This window comes from Eptatretus burgeri, chromosome 4 (assembly GCF_056783735.1).
Source record: "Eptatretus burgeri isolate ZD-2024b chromosome 4, Ebu_testis_v1, whole genome shotgun sequence".
NCBI classification, from domain to species: domain Eukaryota; kingdom Metazoa; phylum Chordata; class Myxini; order Myxiniformes; family Myxinidae; genus Eptatretus; species Eptatretus burgeri.
Window position 1 is genome coordinate 136,318,697 of NC_140964.1, and position 23,787 is coordinate 136,342,483.

The 23,787-nt window shown below is 42.9% G+C and overlaps 1 protein-coding gene across 1 annotated transcript in view; it reads right to left on the reverse strand.

Moving 5' to 3' along the window:
• OBSCN (obscurin, cytoskeletal calmodulin and titin-interacting RhoGEF) overlaps positions 1–23,787 on the reverse strand; it is a 498,370-nt gene that overhangs the window by 373,422 nt on the left and 101,161 nt on the right. The window contains exons 12-19 of the mRNA XM_085876584.1: positions 23,424–23,690; positions 23,143–23,255; positions 21,593–21,746; positions 18,238–18,399; positions 17,182–17,289; positions 7,070–7,339; positions 6,331–6,597; positions 5,839–6,105 (exon numbers count right to left, since the gene is read on the reverse strand). Of these exons, the coding sequence (XP_085732710.1) occupies positions 5,839–6,105; positions 6,331–6,597; positions 7,070–7,339; positions 17,182–17,289; positions 18,238–18,399; positions 21,593–21,746; positions 23,143–23,255; positions 23,424–23,690 (1,608 nt within the window). The remainder of the gene's footprint in view (positions 1–5,838; positions 6,106–6,330; positions 6,598–7,069; positions 7,340–17,181; positions 17,290–18,237; positions 18,400–21,592; positions 21,747–23,142; positions 23,256–23,423; positions 23,691–23,787) is intronic.

Below are 23,787 nucleotides of genomic sequence, written 5' to 3' on the forward strand. Positions count from 1 at the left end.
TGCACTGCCCTCTCTCCCACACACCCCCAGGAATACCTCTGGCTGTGGCTTCCCTCCACTCCCACCTCGTGTTTTGTGTGTTGTACCGTCCACCAAACAGTGATGACTCCATTTACATCTTGCTCTCCGAAAAGATGGACGAACGTCTATCCTCTCATCCCAACTCTCTCTTCCTCATATGTGGCGACTTCAATTGTCATCAAGCCAGTCGGCTGGGTGTGGGTACCTCCTTCACCTGCCATGACACTTCAGCAAAAGACTTCGATGACTCATTGGGACTGACAAAATCTGTCAACTTCCCAACCCGGATCTCAACCAACGGTACTCCATCTCTTCTGGATCTGATATTGACCAATTTCCCTAAAAATATCTGCTGCTCTTTCTCCGCTCCAATCGGTTCTTCTGACCATGTCCTTGTCAAAGTGGACATCTCTCTGTCTATTACCAGAGAACCACCTCACTGCCGTCGAGTCTGGCATTTCACACAGGCCGAGTGGCAGGGTCTCCAAGCAGCCATCAAACTTCTAGACTGGTCTCCCATCGCTACTTTCTCCAACATCAACTTGTCCTGGGAAATATTTCAAAGAATGAATATATCTATCTATCTATCTATCTATCTATCTATCTATCTATCTATCTATCTATCTCTCTCTCTCTCTCTCTCTCTCTCTCTCTCTCTCTCTCTCTCTCTCTCTCTCTCTCTCTCTCTCTCTCTCTCTCTCTCTCTCTCTCTCTCTCTCTCTCTCATGCACAGATTAATCCCATATCATCTTCAGTTGTCCTACCCTTCCTCCCACCCATGGCACACTGCAGCTTGTGGTGAGGCAGTTGTCCTGAAACGACTTGCCTTCGCCTCATGGGAGGCTAATCCAAATGAAGGCAATCTCAGTTCCTTCCACAAAGCTCATAACAAGTGTGTGTCTACCCTCAGGAAAGCCAGGAAACAACATCTTTCAAATTGCAAGTCTGAATTCTCAAACCTCTCTCCCTCCAAATCCTAGTGGTGTTGAGATAAGTCTGTTTCTGGTGTATGTTCCCCTTCCATCTCCTCCTTTACCTCAAATGGCTGCACAGCTGACAATGCACGTGAAAAGGCTGAATGCCGAAACTCCGTGTTTGCTTCTACATCTTGTGTCCCAAACCCATCACTTTCTGTCCCCACCTTACCCAGTCACATCCAGCTGTTCCTGGACTCTGTGTCCTCTTCCTCTGACAAGGTGGAGAGCTTGCTTTCAAACCTCAACTCAGATTCTGCAACCGGTCCAGACGGCATCAGCCCAGGTGTCCTGAAAACCTGCTCTGTTGCTCTTGCTCACCCTCTCTCTGTTCTATTCACCCTCTCATTTGCTCAAGGTCATCTGCCATCTGCTTGGAAATCAGCAAACGTTACCGCCCTGCATTAAAAAAAATGCGCGAAAACAGACCCTGCAACAACAGAGCAATCAGCCTTCTCCCAATCATCAGCAAGATTATGGAATCCATCATCCCTTCTGGCATTAAAGCTTTCCTCTTCTACAATGGCTTGATTTCCGATCATCAACCTGGATTCAGACCAGATCACTCTGCCCTGGAGTTACTGCTCCTGCTCCTCCAACAATGGATGGAGATTCTCCATGACAGACGTGAAATCAGAGCCATATCCCGAGACATATCGCGTACTTTCAATACGGTCTGGCACCCTGCCCTGCTCACCAAACTCTCTTCGTATGGTGTCCAAGGACATCTCCACACATTGGCTCATAGACTTCCTCTCCTGTTGCAGCAAACGTGTGGACCTTGATGGAGTTCTCTCATCCCCTCTCCCTGTCCAAGCTGGAGTTCCTCAAAGCAGTGTTCTGGGCCCTGTTGTTTTTCTGGTTTTCAACAATGATCTCTCTGACTCGAGAAAATCCTCTATCTCTTTGCTGATGACTCCACCCTCTGATGTACCATCTGCCATCCCTCATATAGGCAGGCAGCAGCCTCTTTACTCTGCAGATCTGGATAAAATCTCAAGCTGGTGAAACACGTGGAACATGTCTTTCAACCCTGACAAATCTCACATTCTCACTCTGTCTCTCCGAGAAGACAATCAGGAAAAAAAAAACCCCTCCATCTACTTTCTCAACAATCCTCTTGAAGAAGTCCTTTCATTCAAACTTTTGGGCCTCATGCTCTGCCATGATCTCTCCTGGGAAAGCCACATTTCCAAGCTGACCTCCAAAGCCAGTCACCGACTGGGCATCCTCCGTCGTGCAAAGTCCTTGCTTGGCACACCTGAGCTCTTGACCTTGTACAAAGCTTTCATCTGTCGGCGAATGGAATGCTGCTCTCCCCTCTTGGCTTGTGCTCCTGCCTCTCAAATTTCTCGGCTTCACATTGTGAAGGTCAGTGGTCTTTCTGTCTTTGACCATCTCCTCTCTGGACTCACCACCCTCCCTCCCCCCGCTCTGTCTGCTATCTGTCCTGCCCAAATTTTGGCAGGGCACTCAAGGTCCGTCAGCAATCCACTTCTGGTAAAACTACCAAAATCAAGAATCACTTCTCACCTTCTCTCTTTCATTCCTCTTTTTCCCCACCTTTGGAACAATCTCCCACACTCTCCGAAATCCCATTCTTCCCTCCAGGTCTTCAAAACATCTCGAACTCGTATCTTCCCCCATCCAAAACCATGATCTTTTCTACCCCCGTTAATCCACCCCAAACTCACCTCCTTCAAATTCCCTGCTTTCCTTTCTGAAAGTCCCTGTTGTGTAAGGACCTGAAAGTCCCTGTCGTGTCCATCTTGCCAACCCTGTGTACCCTGCCCCATTCATTTCCCTTCCACAGATCTCCTCACGTCTCTGTTCCCCACTGTTTTGTGCTTCCCTCTTGTCTCCTGCTCACCATTTTATATGTTCTGTGTGTTCGCTGTTCTATGAGCCTTGACATTGTGCACTACCAGTCAAAAGTTTTGGAACACCCCCATTTTCCAGTTTCCACTGAAATTTAAACAGTTTCACGTTTCAATGTATTCTGAAATTAAAGCAGAGAACAAATAAACAATCGCAGATAAAAACGAAATCATGGAATCGTTTTGTTGAACAAAATTGAATTGAAATCTTTGACTCATCAAAGTAGCCACCTTTTGCAGATATTACAGCCGAACATACTCGTGGCATTCTTTCGACAATGGAAATCAAATATTGTTCGGAAAGTTCTTCTCAACACTGTTGCAGAGGTTCCCACAAATGTGTTGCACTTGTAGGTTGCTTTGCTTTCACCCTTCTGTCCAGTTCATCCCAAACCAGCTCGATGGGGTTTAAGTCTGTTGACTGTGCTAGCCATTCCATGATTTGAAGCCTACCCTCTTGTTATTTTCTTCCAAGGTAGTTCTGACATAGCCTGGAGGTATGTTTTGGGTCGTTATCTTGCTGTAGGATGAAACCCTGACCACTAGGTGTAGGTCAGAGGATATTGCATGGTGCTGCAAATGCTGTGGTAGCCCTTTTGGTTCAGAGTGCCAGTCACTCTGTGCAAGTCGCCAACTCTGGATCCAGCAAAAGAGCCCCAGATCATCACGCTTCCTCCTCCATGTTTGACAGTTGGTGTCACACACTGAGGAACCATCCTTTCGTCTACTCGACGGTGTTCAAAAACCCTGCGTGATGAACTGAAGATTTCAAATTTTGATTCATCGGTCCATAAGACCTTCTTCCAGTTTTCAGTAGTCCACTGGTGGTGCTTCATGGCCCAGGCAAGCCTCTTTTTCTTATTTTGCCATCTTACCAATGGCTTTCTTACTGTCACTCGACCTGTCAAACCTGCAGCTCGAAGTCTTCTCTTCACAGTTGAAACTGAGACTTCCTTACTTCGACCAGTGTTGAGCCTTGCTTGAAGCTGCTGTCCTGTGAGCCGTCCATCACACAAGCGGTTGACTCTCAGAAACTTGTCTTCTGATTGTGTTGTGGCTTTGGGTCTGCCAGACTTCTTCCTGTCAGTTTCCTCCAGTTTCCAAGTGCCTTTTGATGGTGTCAGAAACTGCACTCACTGACACCTTGGCTTCTTTACAATTTCTCTCAAAGAAAGACCTACACTTTTAAGGGTTATCATGGTCTGTCTGTCTTCCTTTGTTAATGACAGTTAAAATCTTCCTTTGTTTCTCACCCTTATGACAGCAATACACTACTTCCTGCAGTGCAATATTATCCAAATAATGCTTCAGATGGTGTAAAAACACAGTCTGTTCCAACACTGCTTTTATACAGACAGAGGGTTTGTAACTAATCAACAAAAGTTGGGACACCTGTTGGAATTGTTTGCATAAACTTTCAATGCTTAATTTACTTCCATTGCTGCAGAACAGCTGCAGTTGCTAACCCATTACTTGTAACCTGAAAAGGGCCTTTTTAACAACTCTGAAATTTACATTATTTTTCAGTTTTTGGTAACTTAAACTTCTTTTTTTTAACCTCTGGCAGTGTACCGTTTCGCTTTGTACCATTTCAGGTTATTCACTGGACTTGAACTACTTAAATTTCAGTAAAAACTGGAAAAATGGAGGTGTTCCAAAACTTTTTACCGGTGGTGTATGTTAAAAAAACAATATATTAATTGGGATGGAGAACGAGTCATCATCAATGCGACCAGGGACACTACACATGCCTAGAAGATAATGGCGGGATTGAGTCAATCGGACAAATGCAGTTTTTGAGTTAGAAACATAAAGTCAGAGTCACCTCCTTTCAGGGTGTAAAAAAACACTCATGTGGGAACAGCTGCACACAGAGAGACATTAGAGTGTTTTTAGAGTAATCCACCGGCGCAGCTGTAAACATTTCAACATTCCGGTCCCAGAACAATCATGGAAACCCAAACCAAATCCGATCCCTGAAAATGAACATATTATGCTCACGCAAGACAAGATGATCCCATCAAGTGTGGACATCACAAACAAAGCATTGCATCTGGACACGGTGCTCAAACACAAAAAGGAAAAGTCGGCATTGTTGATGGAGGTTTCAGTTCCCAAGATGACTTTGGACTGACTGCAACAGAAATGAGGAAAATGACCAAATACCAGGATCTGAAAAATGAGATCAAGAGGACTTGGAAATTGAAGAAAGCTGAAATCGTACCAGTGAGAGTCGGAGCGACAGGAATGATAAAGAAAACCCTAACTGAGTAATTAAAAATCATTCCGGGAATATCACCACAAACGGGCTGCAAGTGGAGGTTGTGAGAGGTTCAGTGAAGATTTTTTTTAAAAAAGAGCCTTAGAAACGAGGCTACGAGAACGATGTTTCACAGTTTGGTTCATGAAATGTGATCCTTTACCAAATAGGAGGTGGAGATTTTGAGTTCTGGGAGAACTTCCTCCCACCAACTGAAACCCACGATTGGAGATAACAACCAACGAGAAAAAAAAAACATTTGTGATCTATATTGGTGATATGTCGGAGATGGAAACTTTTGGGTTCATTCTAGATCGGGTGTCATCTACATAAGACGTACGAAAATGGTGTAGTTTTTGACACCTTCTCAACCACCACTCCCCCCTCCCCCACAACCCCACAACCGCCCACACCGCACCTTCGATCGAAATGGCTGCACCAGTCCTTTTTCCTTTCTCAATCCCATCTATCTCAAACATCATTAATCTGTTCACCCCACCACATCCTCCTCCATAACTTCTCAAACGTTTTTTGTTTGTTTTTTCTCATCTTCTTTCACAAATAAACTGCTTCTCCCTCCTTTTTGTTAATACAGTAAGTGCATGATGGCATCAGATAGGAAGCATCTTACATCAATCTTATCGATGGAATCGCATAGATTGGTTTCAAGCAGGTCACCGAGTTACGAGGCAAAACAAAAACTTACGTCGTACAGTGAGGATGGCAGAAGACTGGACCTCACCCATCCGGCAGACGTAAGTACCAGCATCATCAGAGCGGAGGTGTGTGATCTCCAACTGAGCTTTCCCATCCTTATCGATCGTTTTGATTCGCTTCGAGTCATTTACTTGCTTCTCATCATGGAACCAGATCGCAGTGCCATCCAAACGGGAAAACGTGCAGATTAAATTTACTCCAGACCCCTCATTTATTGTTGCATCTTCCAGACCTTGAATAACCTTTGCTGCAGCCTCTGGAAGTACAGGAAAGTGATGTCGTAACAGTTTGGACGTCGAGCTGCGACGCATTGAAGTTACAACTATTTGCCCAATTTATATTATTGTACATAATGTCAACTAAACCAATGTCACGGAGTCAATACAATGAAATGATGTTAGCATCAGCTAATTTAAGGCAATCAATTTGATTCGTAAGGTTGTGTTGATGAATGAAAGAGTGGTGACTCAATTTGACTCACCACGCACGACCAAATGAGCTTCAGTTTTGATCTTCCCAGCCGAGAACGTTACAAGGCCCGTCATGTTGGCCTGCGCACTTGGCAAAGTCAGGCGATGCACAAGATCCTGCTGTTCAACCTTAGCCCCGAGGTTTGTCGGATCAGATCCATTGAGGCTCCAGCGTACACTGCACGTGGTCTTAGCAGAGAGCTTGCACTCAAAAACTGCAGGTGCATTTGTAGTCACCTCCAGGTTCTTCAGAGGCTTCAACACTTGGATAGCCTGTCCTGGATTAACCAAGCAAGGAGGTATGAATCAATCATTTGGTCAAGACAAGAATAAATGAATCGTGTGAACGTTCATTGGAGTCGATACATTTATATGCCTGGTGTTGGCTTAATGGTTCGGTTGGGGCGCTGAGGATCCTAGGGTCCTGAAGTCAAATCCTGCTTGACTGTTGAATTAATACGAGATGGGGTTGACTCAGCCTGTCATCCTTCCGAGGTCGGCAAAATAAGTACCGGCTTGCTCGGATGATCGAGCCATTCGAGTATCCTGCGTCAGAGTGGCGTCAGAATCCAGGATTTTGCCCAATATCCCAGGAGACTGCTTTGGCAACACTGATGCTCTGCACAGAGTTTGGTCCCAATGGATGGATGGATACATTTATGATTTGTTATAAAAATCAGCTTGAAGCTACCTCTATGATTCCGAAGTTATACGCCCCTCAAAGATCAATGGTGGTTGTCCACTACTCACCCTCCACGTATAGATGTGCTGAGCAACGGTCATCTCCTGCCTCACATGAGTACACTCCCTCATCCGTTAAGGTCACAGTCACAATGATCAGCTTGCAGAATAGACCATCTACTTTGACTTGGTATCGGGGGTCATCAGCCGTAATCTCTGCCTCTTCGTGGAACCAGTGCACCTCGGTGGTGGCCCGAGAGAGTTGGCACTCCAGAATAACACGGTGTCCTTCAATGCTGATCTTGTCTCTCATACGTTTTACAATATGAACCGGAGGCTCTGTTGGAGTCAGCCAAGCAAACATGGATGGAAACTGTTAGAGGAGACTCACATTGTGATTCTCACTTTTCACTTTTATTGTTAAGAGATTTCCTTTATACACTTTATCAACAATCTTATTCAACAAGTCAGATTTTAAATTTTACTGAAGTTATCTTTTTTCAAGAATATTTAGCTCTCCCACATGGCTTTCATTATTATGGAAAGCCACGTCATGACCAACTGGCTGGTCATAACTCCGCTCCATAATTTAGGGATAGAAAGAGAGAGATGAAAATAAATAGATGGAGAAACAGAAAGAGTGAGAGACCATCTGGGCCGAGAAACCGCCTGAATAGTGGTCCACAACCTCTGTTGAGTCCAAATATCATCCAATCCAGGAAGGAAAACAGGGAGCGAGAGAGAGGGAGAGAGGGAGAGACAGACAGACAGACAGACAGACAGACAGACAGACAGAGGTGAGAGAGACCGAGACCATCTCCCAAAGATGTCCCTTCTCCAACATTTGTTCAGCCCATGTAATCTTCGATTCAATGATCAGTCCATGGAATGTATACGGTACTCTCCTATTCTCCCTGCCTTAATATGCATGCCCATGCCATTTATTGGCTGCTCCGAATAGTTCGGTCCCTGGAAAGTAGATGAGAAGTCAGAAAAATAGCAATTAAATTAGTTGTAGTCCAGATAAACCTCGGGGCTAAGGTTGACATAAAAAAAACCACAAATGAGTGTGACCATCTGACAAATCTCTCAATCTCTCACACAGATCTCTCAATCCAGGCAACTACCGACAAATCAGACATCACCTGTTTAACGGAATCCTTCCTCCCACAAGATGTCCCCGACTCCTCAGCATCTCTCCCCATTTATTGCCTCCTCCGATTTGATGGGCCCGAACCATGTCCCCGGTGGTGGAGTTGCACTTTACATCAAGAACTCAATTTCCCACTTCCCTTGTACTGACCTTATCCATCCAAACCCAAAAGAGTACCTCTTGGCTGTGACTTTCCCGCCGCTCCCACCTCTTATTTGTCTGTGTATTGTACCGTCCCCCGAACAGTGACGACTCCATTTACATCTCTCTCTCTCTCAGACAACATGGACAAACTTTTAACCACTCATCCCAACTCTCTCTCTCTCTCTTCCTCATATGTGGTGATATCAATTGCCACCATGGCACTTGGCTGGGTGTTGGTGTCTCTCTCTCATCAGCCATGGCACTTCAGCAAAGGACTTTTTTGACTCCATGGGACTGACTATCTGTGAACTTTGCAACCCGGATTTCTCCCAATAACAACTCCTCCCTTCTGGATTTGGTGATGACTAACTTTCCTGCAAATGTCTCCTGCTTCTCCTCTGCTCCATCTGGTTCATCTGATCATATGCTTGTGAAAGTCAACATCTCTCTGGATATTCTCAGAGAGCTGCATCGATGTCAGTGGGTCTGGCATTTCACACAAGCAGATTGGTAGGAACTGTAAGCAGCCATCTCTCTTCAGGACTGGTCTCCCATATGTACTGCCCCTGATGTGAACTGAGCCTGGGAATTCTTCGACAGAAACCGGCTCTCTCCCATGCGCCGATTCATCCCATCTTGTGTTCAATTATCCTACCATTCTTCCCGCCCACGGAACACTGAATCCTATAGAGTGAGGTGGTTGCTCTGAAACAACTTGTCTTCTCTTACCGGAAGGCAAATCCGACTGAAGGCAATCACAATGCATTCCAAAAGTCTGCAAGAAGTGTGTGTGTGTGTCTACTCCCAGGAGAACCAGAAAACATCGATCCAACCTCAAGAATGAATTTTCAAACTTGTCCCCCTCCTCTAAAACTCGGTGGCACCTTGTTAAGTCCATCTCCGGTGTATGCTCTCCTTCCCTTACTTCAAATGACATCACAGTAGACTCTGCTCGTGAGAAGGCTGAATGCCTCAATTGTGTGTTTGCTTCCAAATCTTGTCCCTAAATCCTCACTCTCGGTACCCATTCATCCCAGTCATCTCCAACTGCTCCCGGACTCTGTGTCCTTCGCACCTGAGAAGGTGGAGAAGGTTCTTTCAATCCTCAACTCTGACTCTGCTGCTGGACCGGATGGCATCAGGTCACGTGCCCCAAAAAACCTGCTCTGCTGCTCTTGCACTTCCTCTCTCTGCCCTTTTCACCCTGTCATTTGCAGTCGGTCATGTAAAATCTGCTTCGAAATACACCAACATCACTGCGTTACTTAAAAAAAAAGTTACAAAAACTGATCCCTCAACGACAGGGCGATCAACTCATTTCCAATCATAAGCAAGGTCATGGAATCCGTCATCGCAGGTGATATGAAATCCTTCCTTTTCTCCACCAACCTCATTTAGATCACCAGGTCACTCTACACCTTGGACATGCTGCTTCGACTCACCCAACAATGGATGGAGGCCTTCAATGACAGACGTGAGATCAGGACCGTCATTCTGGACATATCTCATGCTTTTGATCCAGTCTGACATCCTGCCTTACTCTCCAAACTATCTGCCTATGGCAACCAAGGCCAACTTCAGACCCAGACTACTGACTTCCTCTGCTCTCGTAGACGACATATGGCTATCAACAAGAATCCTTTCATCCTCTCTCCCTGTCAAGGCTGGAGTACCCCAAGGCAGTGTTCTGGGCCGTCCTATTCCTGATCTTCATTAATGATTCATCTGACTCTGGAAAATCCTCTTTCTCTATTTGGTGATGACTCCACCCTCTGCCATGACAGCCTTCATCCTTCAGACAGGCAGGACGCAGCCTCTTCCCCACACATCAGACATTAAAAAAAAAAAAAATCACAAGCTGGTAAAACATTTAGAATCTGTCTTTCAATTCTGACAAGTTTCAACAATCCTCTTGAGGAAGTTCATTCACTCAAATCCTGGGTCTCAATATCAGCCACGAATCTTTGTTGGGCAAACCACATTTCAAAGTTGGCCTCCAATGCCAGCCTCCGACTGGGCATCATCTGTCATACCTTGGCACACCTGAACTCCGATCCACTGACAAGGCCTTCATCTGCAGCATGATGGATAACTATTCCCCCACCCCCCCCCCCTGGGCTGGCTCCACTGCCTCACGTCTTGCGAAGCTTGATGCCGTGGCAATCAAGGTCTTCAAGATTATTGGAATCTCGCGCGTTGAAGCAAACCATACGTGTTTATCACTTCGCCATCACAGACAGGTCGGTGGTCTCTCCGTCTTCTGTTGCCCCCTTTCTGGAATTGCACCCTCTGCTCTTTTGGGCTTTATCCCTCCCCCCCCAGGTTTCTGCAGGGCTCACATAATCCAACATCAACCCCCCTTCTGGTGAAACTACCTAAATCCAGGATCACTGCTCACTTCCACACATTTATTCCTCTTTTTTTTCCCCACCTGTGGAATCAACTTCCACATCCTTTTCAATCCCATTCTTCCCTTCAAGTCTTCAAGACAACTGCCCACCACCATCTCAGATTGTCCCCAATCCGAAACCATGATCTACCCTCATTAACCCCACCCAAATACCTCCTCCTTCCAATTTCCCAATTTTCCCTCCTTCGAGTTTCCTTCTGTATCCATTTTGTCCACACCATGCATGCGTATTTTGTTTTTGGCTGTTACATCTTGCTCTGACGTTCACTGTACTCGCTCTTCCATGAGCCTTGACTATGCATTTTTTTTTTTAAAGTAAACATTGATTCAATGCCGGTGGAGAAGTTTTTCAATCAATCAAGTACATGCAAGTGGTCTGCGAATTGCATCATCAACATTGGTGCATTGCTTTGCCACAAACACATTGCCCGATGGCAATGATCACACTTTGATCCTTCAATCAACAGAAAACAAAGCTCAGCCAGTCGAAACCAACCCTTCACAGGTACAATACATTTCGTAACATATGTGAAGTATTTTGAATAAGTGATAAGATTATCTACGATTACCTCCTCCACCGAAGGTCACGGAGGTTAGGAATTAACCCTTGTCTGTCTGTCTGTCTGTCTGTGAACAGGATATCTCAAAAAGTTATGCACAGATTCAGGCGAAACCTGGTGGACAGATAGGGTGTGTGTGTGACAAGGATGGATAAATTCGATTTTGTTGAAGATCAGAATCCAGATCCCCCGATAGCAAAGCACAATACAGGGAGTCCCCCGACTTACGAACATCTGGACAGACGAACAACTCGCGGAAGGTTTCCCCCCCCCCCCGTCCGAGATCTGAATGTTCGCTTTTCGTGTTAAATTACGTGTTAAATCTGCTTTCTTGGCTTGGTTGTGGAACCGAACCACCATTCATCACACAATCTATGAGAAATTGAGTTCTGATTTACGAACATCCGACGAAAGAACGATTGTTCAGAACGCAACCTGTTTGTAAGTCGGGGACTCCCTGCGTCTCAAAAAATTATTGATGGATTTGGACGAAACTTGGTGGACAGGTTGTATGTTTGACAATGACGAATTAATTCGATTTTGGTGAAGGTCCGGATCCAGATTCAGATACGAGAATTTTTTAAATCTCAAAGTGATTCTTCACCGGTGAGAGATGGGGCGAAAACGATCTATAGTGTAATATCTCAAAACATTATGGACGGATTTGGAAGCAACTCGGTGGATGAGTTGGCGACGTGACAAGAACAAGATGATTACAATTTGGATCAGGTCAGGATCCAGATCCAGCCAATCAGTGTGATGCAAAACGTAACCCGTTCAGCCTGGTGGAGGTATGTGCTCTTCCGAGTGCTGTTCTAGTTTTAACTGTTATTGACAATCTGCAGGATTTCCTTGAGTGATAACTTATATTTCAAACAAGTAGCAGTGCATTCAAAGTACATCGCCCCCATGCCAAATAAATAAATCCTCCCAGCGCGCAACATTGCCGCCGTGCAGCACCTGGATACGGAATTGGGATGGAGTGGTGCACTTCTGAGGTGAATGTGTACAAATGATACCAAGGTAAATATGTACAAACAATTCCTAGTTTATGTGTACAAATGTACAGGGTGGTGCAGAGCCGACTGACACATTGGGATTTGCGATAATTGAAACACACGAGGTTTATGTTCAAAGCTTGCAAATTTATTCTTTATGGTAGATAACATCAGGAAGGTGGTCTCCACCAGATGCAGTGCATCGTCTTAGAAAAATTGTCCCACAACCCCAAAAGTTTCCACCCCACCTTCGAACAGGAGAGCAGTCTGAAATGTGTCAGTTGGCTCTGCACCGCCCTGCACTTGAGGTAAATATGTACAAATGACAAATCAAAAATACCCATTATAGCCAAATCACTTGGTCACTCTCCTGTTCCAATATCAGCTTCTCAGCTCAAAAGGTGCCTGAGATATTGCCAGGATGAGAAATGATATGAATAAGTAATTAATAAATCGAAAAATAATTAAGTAACAAATCAATTAATTGATTAATCAACAACTCAAAAATACTTCTTAGAGCCAAATCACTTGGTCACCGTTGTGTTCAAGTATCAGCTTCCGAGTTCAAAAGGTGCCCAAGATATTTCCAGGATGAGAAAGAAAGTAAATGAGTAATAAATAAATCGATAATAATTAAGTAATGAATCAATCAATTGACTTATAGAAAAATAAAAAAACAACGTTTTTGCCAAAGCACATCTTCACTTTTGTCCCCAATTTTCAGCTTCATAGCTCAAAGGATGGCTGAGGTATCGCCCAGACAACCAAAGAAGAAAACAAACAAGAAAACAAGAAAGAAAACAAACAAGTACCGGTACCTTCAAAATACACCGCCCCCATGCCAAATAAAAAAAAAACAATCATCCAGTGCACGACATCGCCAGGGCGCTTCGGCGCCCGGCAATACCGCCTTGCAGCACATGGAGCCGGAATTGGGAGGGAGCGGTGCACAAGAATTGATTTATTGCATATTTAAAATAAATAATAATTGTAAAATAATTAATTTCCTCATCAATTGTCTGATAGCATACCAAAACCACCACCGTTTCATCCGAATCTGTAACTTTTTGAAAATTAAGTAATTAATCGAATAAATAAATAAATAATTGATTAGTCAATAAATCAAAATGCTCTTTTTAGCCAAATCACTTGGTCACTGTCTTCTCCAAATATCAGCTTCCGAGCTCAAAAGGTGCCTGAGGTATTTCCCAGATGAGAAAGGAAATAAATAAGTAATTAATAAATCGATAATAATTAAGTAATCAATCAATCGATTGATTTTAAAAATTAAAAAAAAAACACTTTTTCGCCAAAGCACATCTTCACTTTTGTCCCCAAATTTCAACTTCCGAGCTCAAAGGATGGCTGAGATATTGCAAAGAAAGCACGAAAGAAAATAATTATTTTAATTATAATTAATCCAATTATAATTAATATTTTAATTATAATTAAACTACAATTAATTGTAATTAATCGATGAATTGAGTAATCAAAAAATCAAAAATACTCCTTATAGCCAAATCACTTGGTCACTGTCATTTCCATGCATCAGCTTCCTACCTAAAAATGTGCCTGAGATATTGCCAGGATGAGAAATAAAATATATAAGTAATTAATGAATCGATAATAATTAAGTAATTAATCAGTTAATTGATTTATCAAAAAATAGCATTTTCGCTGACGAACATCTTCACTTTTCTCAACAAATTTCAGCTTCCTTGCTCAAAGGATGGCTGAGATATCGCCCGGAAAGGAAGAAAGAAAATAATTAATTGCTTAATTGATGAATCAACAAATCAAAAATACTCTTCATAGCCAAATATCAGCTTCAGAACTCAAAAGGTGCCCGATATATTGCCATGATGAGAAATAAAATAAATAAGTAATTAATAAACCTGTAATAATTAAGTAATTAATCAATTAATTGATGAATCAAAAAACAAAAAATAGCATTTTTGCCAAAGACCATTTTCACTTTTGTCACCAAATTTCAGCCCCCTTGCTCAAAGGATTGCTGAGATATCGCCTGGAAAGCAAGAAAGAAAATAATCAATCTATTAATTGATTGATCAATAAATCAAAAATGCTCTTTATAGCCAAATATCAGCTTCCAAGCTCAAAAGGTCCCCGAGATATTGCCCAGATGAAAAAGAAAATAAATGATTACTAAATCGCTAATAATCAATTGATTAATCAAAAAATAAAAAAAGTGTTTTTGCCGAAGTATATCTTCACTTTTGTCCTCAAATTTCAGCTTCCTCGATCAAAGGATGGCTGAGATATTGCCTGGACAAACAAACAAACAAACAAAGAAAATTAAAAATCACTCATGGAGTGACAACTTGGCAAAACAGCACAAAGTAGAACGGCACTCGGTGGAACAGTTCACATTTTGTCTCCCACTGATGGGCTGGATCCGAACCAAAACCCAATCCGCTTGTTCTCGTCACATATCCAACTCATCCAACTTGTTTCGTCATAACTCGTCCACAACCTTTTGAAATATAGTGATATATTTAATTTTTGGCTCTATCTATCAATTTTAGAAATCAGTCCTGTGTTGATCTTTTGACCTCAAAATTAGTAGGTGGTTGAATTCAGTGACCTGATATGCAAAGGCTCTTCAAATTTCAAGTCGATCGGATGAAAATTGAGGATTTTAGAAAACTCGGCCCAAATTGGCCTATGTTTACCTCAAAATTAATAGGTGGTTGAATTCAGTGACCTAAAATGCAAATGCTGTTCAAATTTCAAGTTAATCGGATTAAAATTGAGGATTTTAGAAATTTGGCCTCTGTTGACCTTTTGGTCGATGACCTTTTCACCTATGGTGATCACAAAAATAATAGGTGGTTGAATTCAGTGACCTGATATGCAGGGCCGGATTTAGACATGTGGTGGCCCCTGGGCAGCCTTCGGTAGTGGAGGCCCACCCTACCTTAGAATACTAAAAAGGTGACAAGACATATTTACAATCATCCATAAAGTATATTTTTCAAAAACAAAGAATCTGAATAAAAATGTACATCTATAAACATCATGATCAATCTATATACATCTAAGAGTCTAGTTCCTATGTTTCAAGTATAAAGAACCTGAATAAGCGAGCACATGATCAATCTATAAGATTATAAGAATCTGCGAAGTTCCTATGTTTCAAGCATAAAGAATTTGAATAAGCAAGCCGACATCTTTAAACATCATGATCAAACTTTCAGAATCTACGAAGTTGGAAGTTCCCATGTTTCAAGTATAAATAATCTGCATGGTGTAGTGAATGAGCAAGCAAGTCAATCATGATCAATCATAGAATCTACAATCTAGTTCAGTACCTAACACCTATATTTACAGACCACTGATGAGACCACCAGGCACGTTGTGAGACTTGACCCTTGCAAAGTCTTGGATCAATTTGTCGAAGTCAATCTCTCTGAGAATGTCACATTCAATGCTCATCAAGTTCAGGTGACTGAGCCTATCACGACACATTGTAGTACGTAGTCTGTTCTTGATGAACTTCAATTGACTGAATGAACGTTCTCCAGAACAGTTTGTGACCATGAGCACCAAGTACATCCGTAGCAAATACACCAAGACAAATTTGAATGTTCCCTATGTAAATCATATTCATCTCAGTCTCACATAAGATACAAGTGAGCATGCGTGACGCGCATGCGTGTCCACCATTTCTCGCCATGATGTGAGCTGAATATACCTCCACAGTTTTGTAGAGCAAAGTGCAAACGGCTAAAGCCGGGTCAACCAAACGTAAGCTAACTATTACAGTAACCTTAAAAATGCAAGGACCATAAACGTAACCTGAAAAATTTTGAGGATAATAATAGTAAAGAGATGTGCAAAGTCCCACACTCCCAAAGGAGTCAACTGACTTCTATATAAAATAGAGAATGAGATAAGAGGATTATTTTATATCTGTTACACTAACTACCAACTCCCATTCAGGCACTCACAAATACATTTTTCCTTACAATTTTTTTTTCATGAAATATGTGGAGGCCCCCTGGTTGTGGAGGCCCCTAGGTAACTACCCAGCTTGCCCATGCCTAAATCGGGCCCTGCTGATATGTAAATCCTTTTCAAATTTCAACTCAATCGGATGAAAATTGAGGATTTTAGAAAATATGGCCAAAATTGACCTGTTGGCCTCACAATTAATAGATGGTTGAATTCAGTGACCTGAACTGCAAATGCTCTTCAAATTTCAAGTTAATTGGATTAAATTTGAAGATTTTAGAAATCTGGCCTATGTTGACCTTTTGACCGATGTTTACCTCGAAAATAGTTGGTGGTTGAGTTCAGCGACCTCATTTGCAAATGGGCTTCGAATTTGAAGCCAATCGGATGAAAATTGACAATTTTGGACACAATTTTAAAATTTGGCCTATTTTGGGTTGACCTTATGACCTAAAATAACTTCAAAAGCAACAGGTGGTTGAATTCATGGACCGGATACGCAAATTCTCTTCAAATCTAAAGTCAATCGGATGGAATTTGAGGATTTGACTCAAATTGGCCTTTGTTGACCTTTTCGATCGACTAAATTTTATGAAACTTCAATGCGGGAACGTCGCAGCGTCGGTGACATTAATCTCTGAAATTTTTAGAACGATCAATTGAGCGGTTTGGGCTGGAGGCGAGCGGACAGACAAATACACACACTCAAACAAACACACAAACAAACAAACAAACGGAGACGATCAACAAACTTGTCAAAAAAAAAATTGCCAAGTAACGAACAAGAAAACGGAGTAAAAACCGAGTCGTCCCTTCCTTCGGCGCCCGGCGATGGCATCATGCATCGCCGGGATATGGGATTGGGAAGGAGCGGTGTGAAATATTGTTACCCAAAGCCCTTAGATACCCATTCTACAGTTATACAGGAGATGCTATGTTACCTTTTACCACCAGCTTGGCAGAGGAGGAGGAAGTAGAGTCTGCAACAATCTTCACCTCACCAGCATCCCGTTTCTGCACGTTGTCCAATGTAAGTGTAAACATCTTGCCTGTAAGCACAGTTATATTGGTAAACACAAAAACAAGCATTAAAAATATATATATTTTATAAAAGACCAACAAACACTCTTCATTTACTCACTCACAGGGTGGGATTTTATTGGGGGGGGGGAGAGTGGGGGAATGGCAGATGGCGGAGATTTCCCTGGCTCTGGATTTTTTTTAATTTATTTATCCCTGGCACTGCATTTGAAGTTCCCATTTTATGCCATCCCCGAGGAGGAGACAAAAATTAAATTTATCCCCCCCCCCCCCGCTGTCCCCGTCAAAAGATTTTGTATTAACGTTGATTTAATTGTTAAAATGTTAACGTCTGACATTTTGAAATGATCAATGCAAGCTCCATCCTTTTTGAGCACAAACTGATTTTTTCAAATCTTGTTTCCAACCACACAAGCGGAACAAGCTCAGCAGGACATCGTGGTGAACACGATTTTAAAAAATGTGATGGAGTTTGGTTTCACTGGATCCTGTTAAGGTGTATGGATGGGTTTCCACATATCCGTTATCATCATGCCACATGAACGTGACGAAGCACAGCAAATTAACCAATTAAAATCGTTTCCAGGAGGTGACGATGAAAGATCGAGGTCGGTAGGAATCGAAAGCTGGTTTTTATTTTAATTTATCTCCCCAAATATGGTTAAAAACGCTGTGAAAATTACTTCCTGAGAGGAGGGAGGAGAAGGGTGGGAGTCTGGATGGAGGGAGGGGGTGGGAGGAGGCAGAGGGAGGGGGATGGAGGAGGTGGTGGGATGAGGGAGGGGAAGGTGTGGGTGGAGGGACCCAGTGTTGCCAGGAAACACCAGGTACCCCTGCTATTAGTTGTATATTTTAATTGTAACATGACTTTTTCAGCTTCATGCGGCTATTGTTTCATGCGGCTAACCTGTGCCAATCATGCCCAAGATTACATGCATGCTTCGTCTTCTCCCCACCTGTTTGTCGTGTCTTGATGTTTCTCCCTGAACGCAGCCTCTTGTCATTGCGGAACCACTGGGCGTTGATATCATCATGGGAAAACTCACAGGTAAAGATGGCGCTCCCTTCCTCCATCACCTCTTGATCCTCGACCGGCTTCAGTACCAGCACATCACGTGCTAAAAACAAATGGATACAATTGATGTAAATTGTCAGAAACATCTCAATGCGATTCTGAAAGAACACAAAAATGTTTGATGAACAATTGCATCAAATCGCCACATCATTATTTATTCCACCCACAGCCCAAGAGGAGCTGTTAACCCCTCTGCTGAACTCGAATGGACCACCTTTTGATCTCGCAGATGTGATGTATTTTTCAATCCAGGCAGATCTCTCATTCTCACCCTCTCTCTTGAGAATAATTTTTAGTGAACCTACCTATTTCCATAATCAACCACTTGAAAAGGTTCAGTCTCTTGAACTTCTGTGCCTCACCATCAGCTATACTTACACCTGGGGCAGACCATGTAAAAAAGAGCTCCTCTCCAAAGCCAGCTGTTAATTTGGCATCCTCCTTAATGCCATGTCCCTCATTGGTAAATCTGAACTTGATCATAGGCTGAAGGTTCTTTGTCTGCAACTCAATTAAGTAGTGCTCTCTGGTATAGAGAGGTTCCCATGACTCATGACAGATGCTGTGGAATCCAAAGCCCTCAGTATCATTGGCATCTCATCCAAATAAACAGAAGCACAGGATCTGCTGCAGACAGTCCAGGTACACATACAATCTTTCATACACAGACAGTCCAGGTAGCACGGATTCTTTCAGCAATCCAATCCTCGCAAAAACTCCCAAAATCCAGGCCCAGTGCTCACCTCCGGTACTTTGTTGCTCTCTTCTCCTGATTGTGGAACATCCTTCCTCATCCTTTTCAATCCGATTCTTCTGCAGGGCTTCAAATAGGCAATGCACCATCGACTCTGGTCATCTTCCATCCATACCCATGATCTTTTCTATCCTCATTTACCCTCCCCTACCTGTCCCTATCGGTTTGAAGGTTGCTACGACTCCTTTCGTCGTCTTTCTTCTTTCTTGTTCGGTCCATTCATCCACTTGTTGTGTCTACATGTGATCATGATGCCCCACTCTAAGTGCATTACTTTCGACTCGCTGACACCTTACCCTACCATGAGCTGAGACTTTGTATCTACTATAAAAGGATGAGGTGTGTGTGTGTGTGTGTGTGTGTGTGTGTGTGTGTGTGTGTGTGTGTGTGTGTGTGTGTGTGTGTGTGTGTGTGTGTGTGTGTGTGTGTGTGTGACCGCTGTTTCTCGACAACCACTGGTCCAATCTAATTGAAACTTGCCAGGTATATTGCTGGGGACCTGAGTATGTGCCTTTTCAAGGTTTGATATTAATCGGACAAGTGGTTCCCAAGTTATGGCCATTTATTTACCAAAACAATGACAGGACACGTTGCTGCGTAGCCGTGGCCGATGGGGAAAGGGCGCCACAGTTACCGTGGTGGAGGAGTGGCAATGGTCAATGGCAGCAAATGTCATGGCAAGCAAAGATAGGGAGGTAAACTTGATTTTAATTAACTCTGTGTGTGTAAGTATCATCGCAGTTGTTACTTCAATGAAAGCGATAATTCGTGGAATGCATGTGAACATTCCGTACGGGCACGCACCACTTCCGGATAGTGATGACTTACTGTATTCTTATAATTTCTCGATTTCTTATGTGCATTTATAGATAAACACAATGCCCCAATCGAGTCGTCGTTTACGAGAGCTAAGGAACGGCCTGTGTGGTTGTTTGAAAGTTTTTTTTTTTTTTTTTTTTTTTTTTTGCATGTACGGCCAAGCACGTATGGCCACGCACGTATGGGCATGCACTAGTTATTAATAATAAGCATAAAAATATTAACACCAATAATAGCATCATTTAGCAAGAATAATAACGAACATATAATCCCCACCGTGTCACATCTGGCCTTGGTGAAAGGCCAGCTAATGCTCAAGCAGTGCAGCAAGCTGGTATGCAAGCAACAAGGCCGTGAAGACCAATGAAAATTTGGTCCATCGCACCAACGGGACCCACTCGTACTGATAAAGGTTTGTGAATATATTGTTGTTTTGTACTTTGTGAAGTGTGTAAAGCAAAATGAGAATCAATAAAGTAATTATATAGTCAAGAAATACAGAGATGTGATGATCTTCAGGGTGTTTCGAAAGTCGGGAGGAGTATCAATCACAGTGACGAAGTTAGCTTTGTCACTGCATGGCACGGCACCACCATTTTGTCTGAATCTCGTTGTTACTCCGCCCTCAAAGGATGCGGCGAATCTGATTGGTCGAGACGGCGTACAATTTTGCCCAAGCATTGTTAAATCGATTGTTTTTGGAAATGAAAAACAGTCATTTGTGTTCTACAGTGTTAAAAAATATACAACTCAATTTAAATAAAATTAAAATTTTGAAGGCTGTCAAAAAATTTTTTTTTTAAAGCTCAAATGAGCCAAGATCCTCGTCCTCTTAATGATGACGTCATAAAAACGAATATGACGTCATTGTGATGTATCGGGTTTGCGATAAATTATCTGTGCTAATGCCCTGCTTGATTCCCGCAAACAAAATTCAAACAGCTTGCCTAGTTTCGGAGATAATGGTATCGGCGATTTCCATTTGCGGCGATATTCTGACGTCAACTTTTTTTTCTCGGAAGAATTTCCAAAATCGGAGATGGTTACTGTCTGCGCGTGGGATTTCTGCATATACATGGCAAGTTTCACGAAGATCCGATGAAAACTCTGGGTTGTGAAACAAAAAAGTCCACAAGAAGAAGATGAAGAACAACAACGTGAGTAAGACTGAGAGATCCTCCACGAGGATCTAGAAAACAATCCATTGAATGAGAAGTTTACCGCTATTGATTCACCTTCTGTTACACCACCTCATCCAACACGTTATATTAGTTCTTTGTGTCTGTTGTCTGTGTCCTTTATGACATCCCTAAAAACAGTAAATTTAATGTTAGGAATGATTTTAAATGTTGTTTCATTGCCAGAGTAAAAAAATTACGGTACTCCTCCGTGCGCATGCGCTCGGGATGTGACGACGTACATTTTGCCAAATTCAGAGCCAAAGTCCTGATAACTGCAGCTTCGTGTTCCGTGGTCTACAGTATTCAAAATATAACATTAGATTTAAATTCAGATGTTCTTCGATCAAATAAATAGACGACAAGACAGACAGAGTGAACCAATTGCTTAACTCCGCTTTGTGTTACACGCACGGGGTGATGATGATGGGTGGTAAGGTGACATTGCAGTGTGTCGAAGCCAAATGAAATTACAATGTACATACCATGAACGACCAGAGTAGCAGTTGTCTCGTTTTCTCCAGCAGAGCAACGGTACCCTCCAGCATCAGTAAGCTCACATCGCATGATCTGTAAGCCACGCTTCCGGCCCTGAACAATGACCTGCCAACGATGGCTTGGCCTTATTTCTACACCATCCTGTACAGAACAGCATGATGACCATCATTGACTGGACAAACATTCAATAAGACGTTGACACTCTCACATTGGGCAGGAAGGGGTGGGGGGGGGTGTATGAGAAAAATAGAAGTGTTTTGGGGGGAGGGGCAGGTGATGAGAATGCACTTGTAATAAAACAACTGAACATCAAACAATAGCTTTCATTAAAAAAAAAAAAATTTACATTTCGCTGTGCAAAATAAGGTAAATTAAACAGTTAAAAATTAGTGCAAACCACAACTCTAAGTTAGCCTCCAAAGCCAGCCAACGACTGGGCATCCTCCATTGTGCAAAGCCTTTCCTTGGCACACCTGAACTCATCCACCGATCAATCGTTGTTCAGGTATGAATCAAAGCATCTTCTTCGCTTGCAGCAAACATAACTGGTACATTGTCAGATGCATGTGGAGCATTAGCTTTCTGCGTGCAAGGTTTGTTACTTCGGCTACCAAAGGTTGACGGAGGCTATGTTTTCACCCGTCTGTCTGTCCGTGAGCAGGATATCTCAAAAAAGCTGTTGACCGATCTGGGCGAAACTTGGTGGACCGGTCGGGTGTATGACGAGGACGAATTGATTCGATCTCGGTGAAGATGCGGATCTGGATAAAAGAATTTTAATTTTTTTTTTTAAGTGATTCTTCACCATTGATCGACAGGGCCGAAAACGATATTTAGCACAATATCTCAAAACGTTATGAACAAATAATGACAAAACTTGGTGGATGAGTGGGGTAGGTGACAAGAACAAGCCGATTGGATTTGGGTTCAGGTACGGATGCAGACCCGCCTATCGGTGGGACACAAAACGTAAACTGTTCAGCCTGGCGGAGGTACACGCTCTCCCGAGTGCCGTTCTCGCTCAATCTTTTTTCCAATACCTAACATTTCTGAAAGCATTCAATATGGAGCGGAACTGTGTCTATATGCAAGGAAAAGCTCGATTCCAAATTTTCATGAGACATTAATGCATTGCTCATTCAGACATGCAACAGTAACCTGAAAACCTACAAGAAGAAAAAAAAATAAAAATTAATCACCAGACAATTGACTTGGAGAAATAAGGACATCTTTGTTGAATTATGGTCACACTTGCGTGTCGTTACATTTCCTCAATGTCGCAGGATTACGTTTACTTTAATACCCCGAGTCAGATAAAGTAATTGAACATTATTCACTTTACAAGCCTCTCGACTGCTGATTAATCCGATCAACTTCTCTTACACTTTTTCTTTGATGCAATTGGAAACACATCAATGTCTGTCTGTCTGTCTGTCTGTCTGTCCCTCTCCCTCTCTCCCTCTCTCCGAAGCACCATTCCTGTTGTCTGTTAACATTTTCAAATTGTGTCGATCACCCCCACCTTCCATTAAATTACCTTGAACCATTTAACTTCAGCACTTTCTCGAGAGACCTCACAAGTGAAGGTCACTGGACTGCGATCTGCCGTGTCAACATCTTCCAAGGGAGAGGTGAACCCAGCAGGCAGTTCTGTCAAGAAATCAATCGACTTCGTGTTGACAATAGACAAACTTTGGAAGTATAATATTGTGACATAGCTTCAAGACAAGCATCACAAATGAGCAGTGGAGATTTCAGGATGCAGAGTAAAATAGAAACATCAAAAAAAAAAAAAATCTCAATTTTGTTCAAACGCACCTTCCACGGAAAGACGGGACGATGAACGGACGCCTTCAGCCTGAAAGGCAACGATACCAACATCCTTTGGCTGTAGATTGCTCAGTGTCAGGCTGTGAACTTTGCCAGTCTTGTCAAGCTGACAAGTATTGCCTGGGTATAACTGCACAGCATCCTTGCTCCATTTGCCATCCACATCGCTATGAGACAGTTCCACCCGGAACGTGGCAGCACCTCCCTCTCGCACCGTCGTCGGCTTCAGGCCGCTCACGAGGAGCACGCACCGTGCTGTGTATATTTCATCACACACGCGGAAAAATAGCCCATTCCACAACATTCCACAACCTTGGTACCAAAACAGTAACACATCCTGGAATGCAAATCA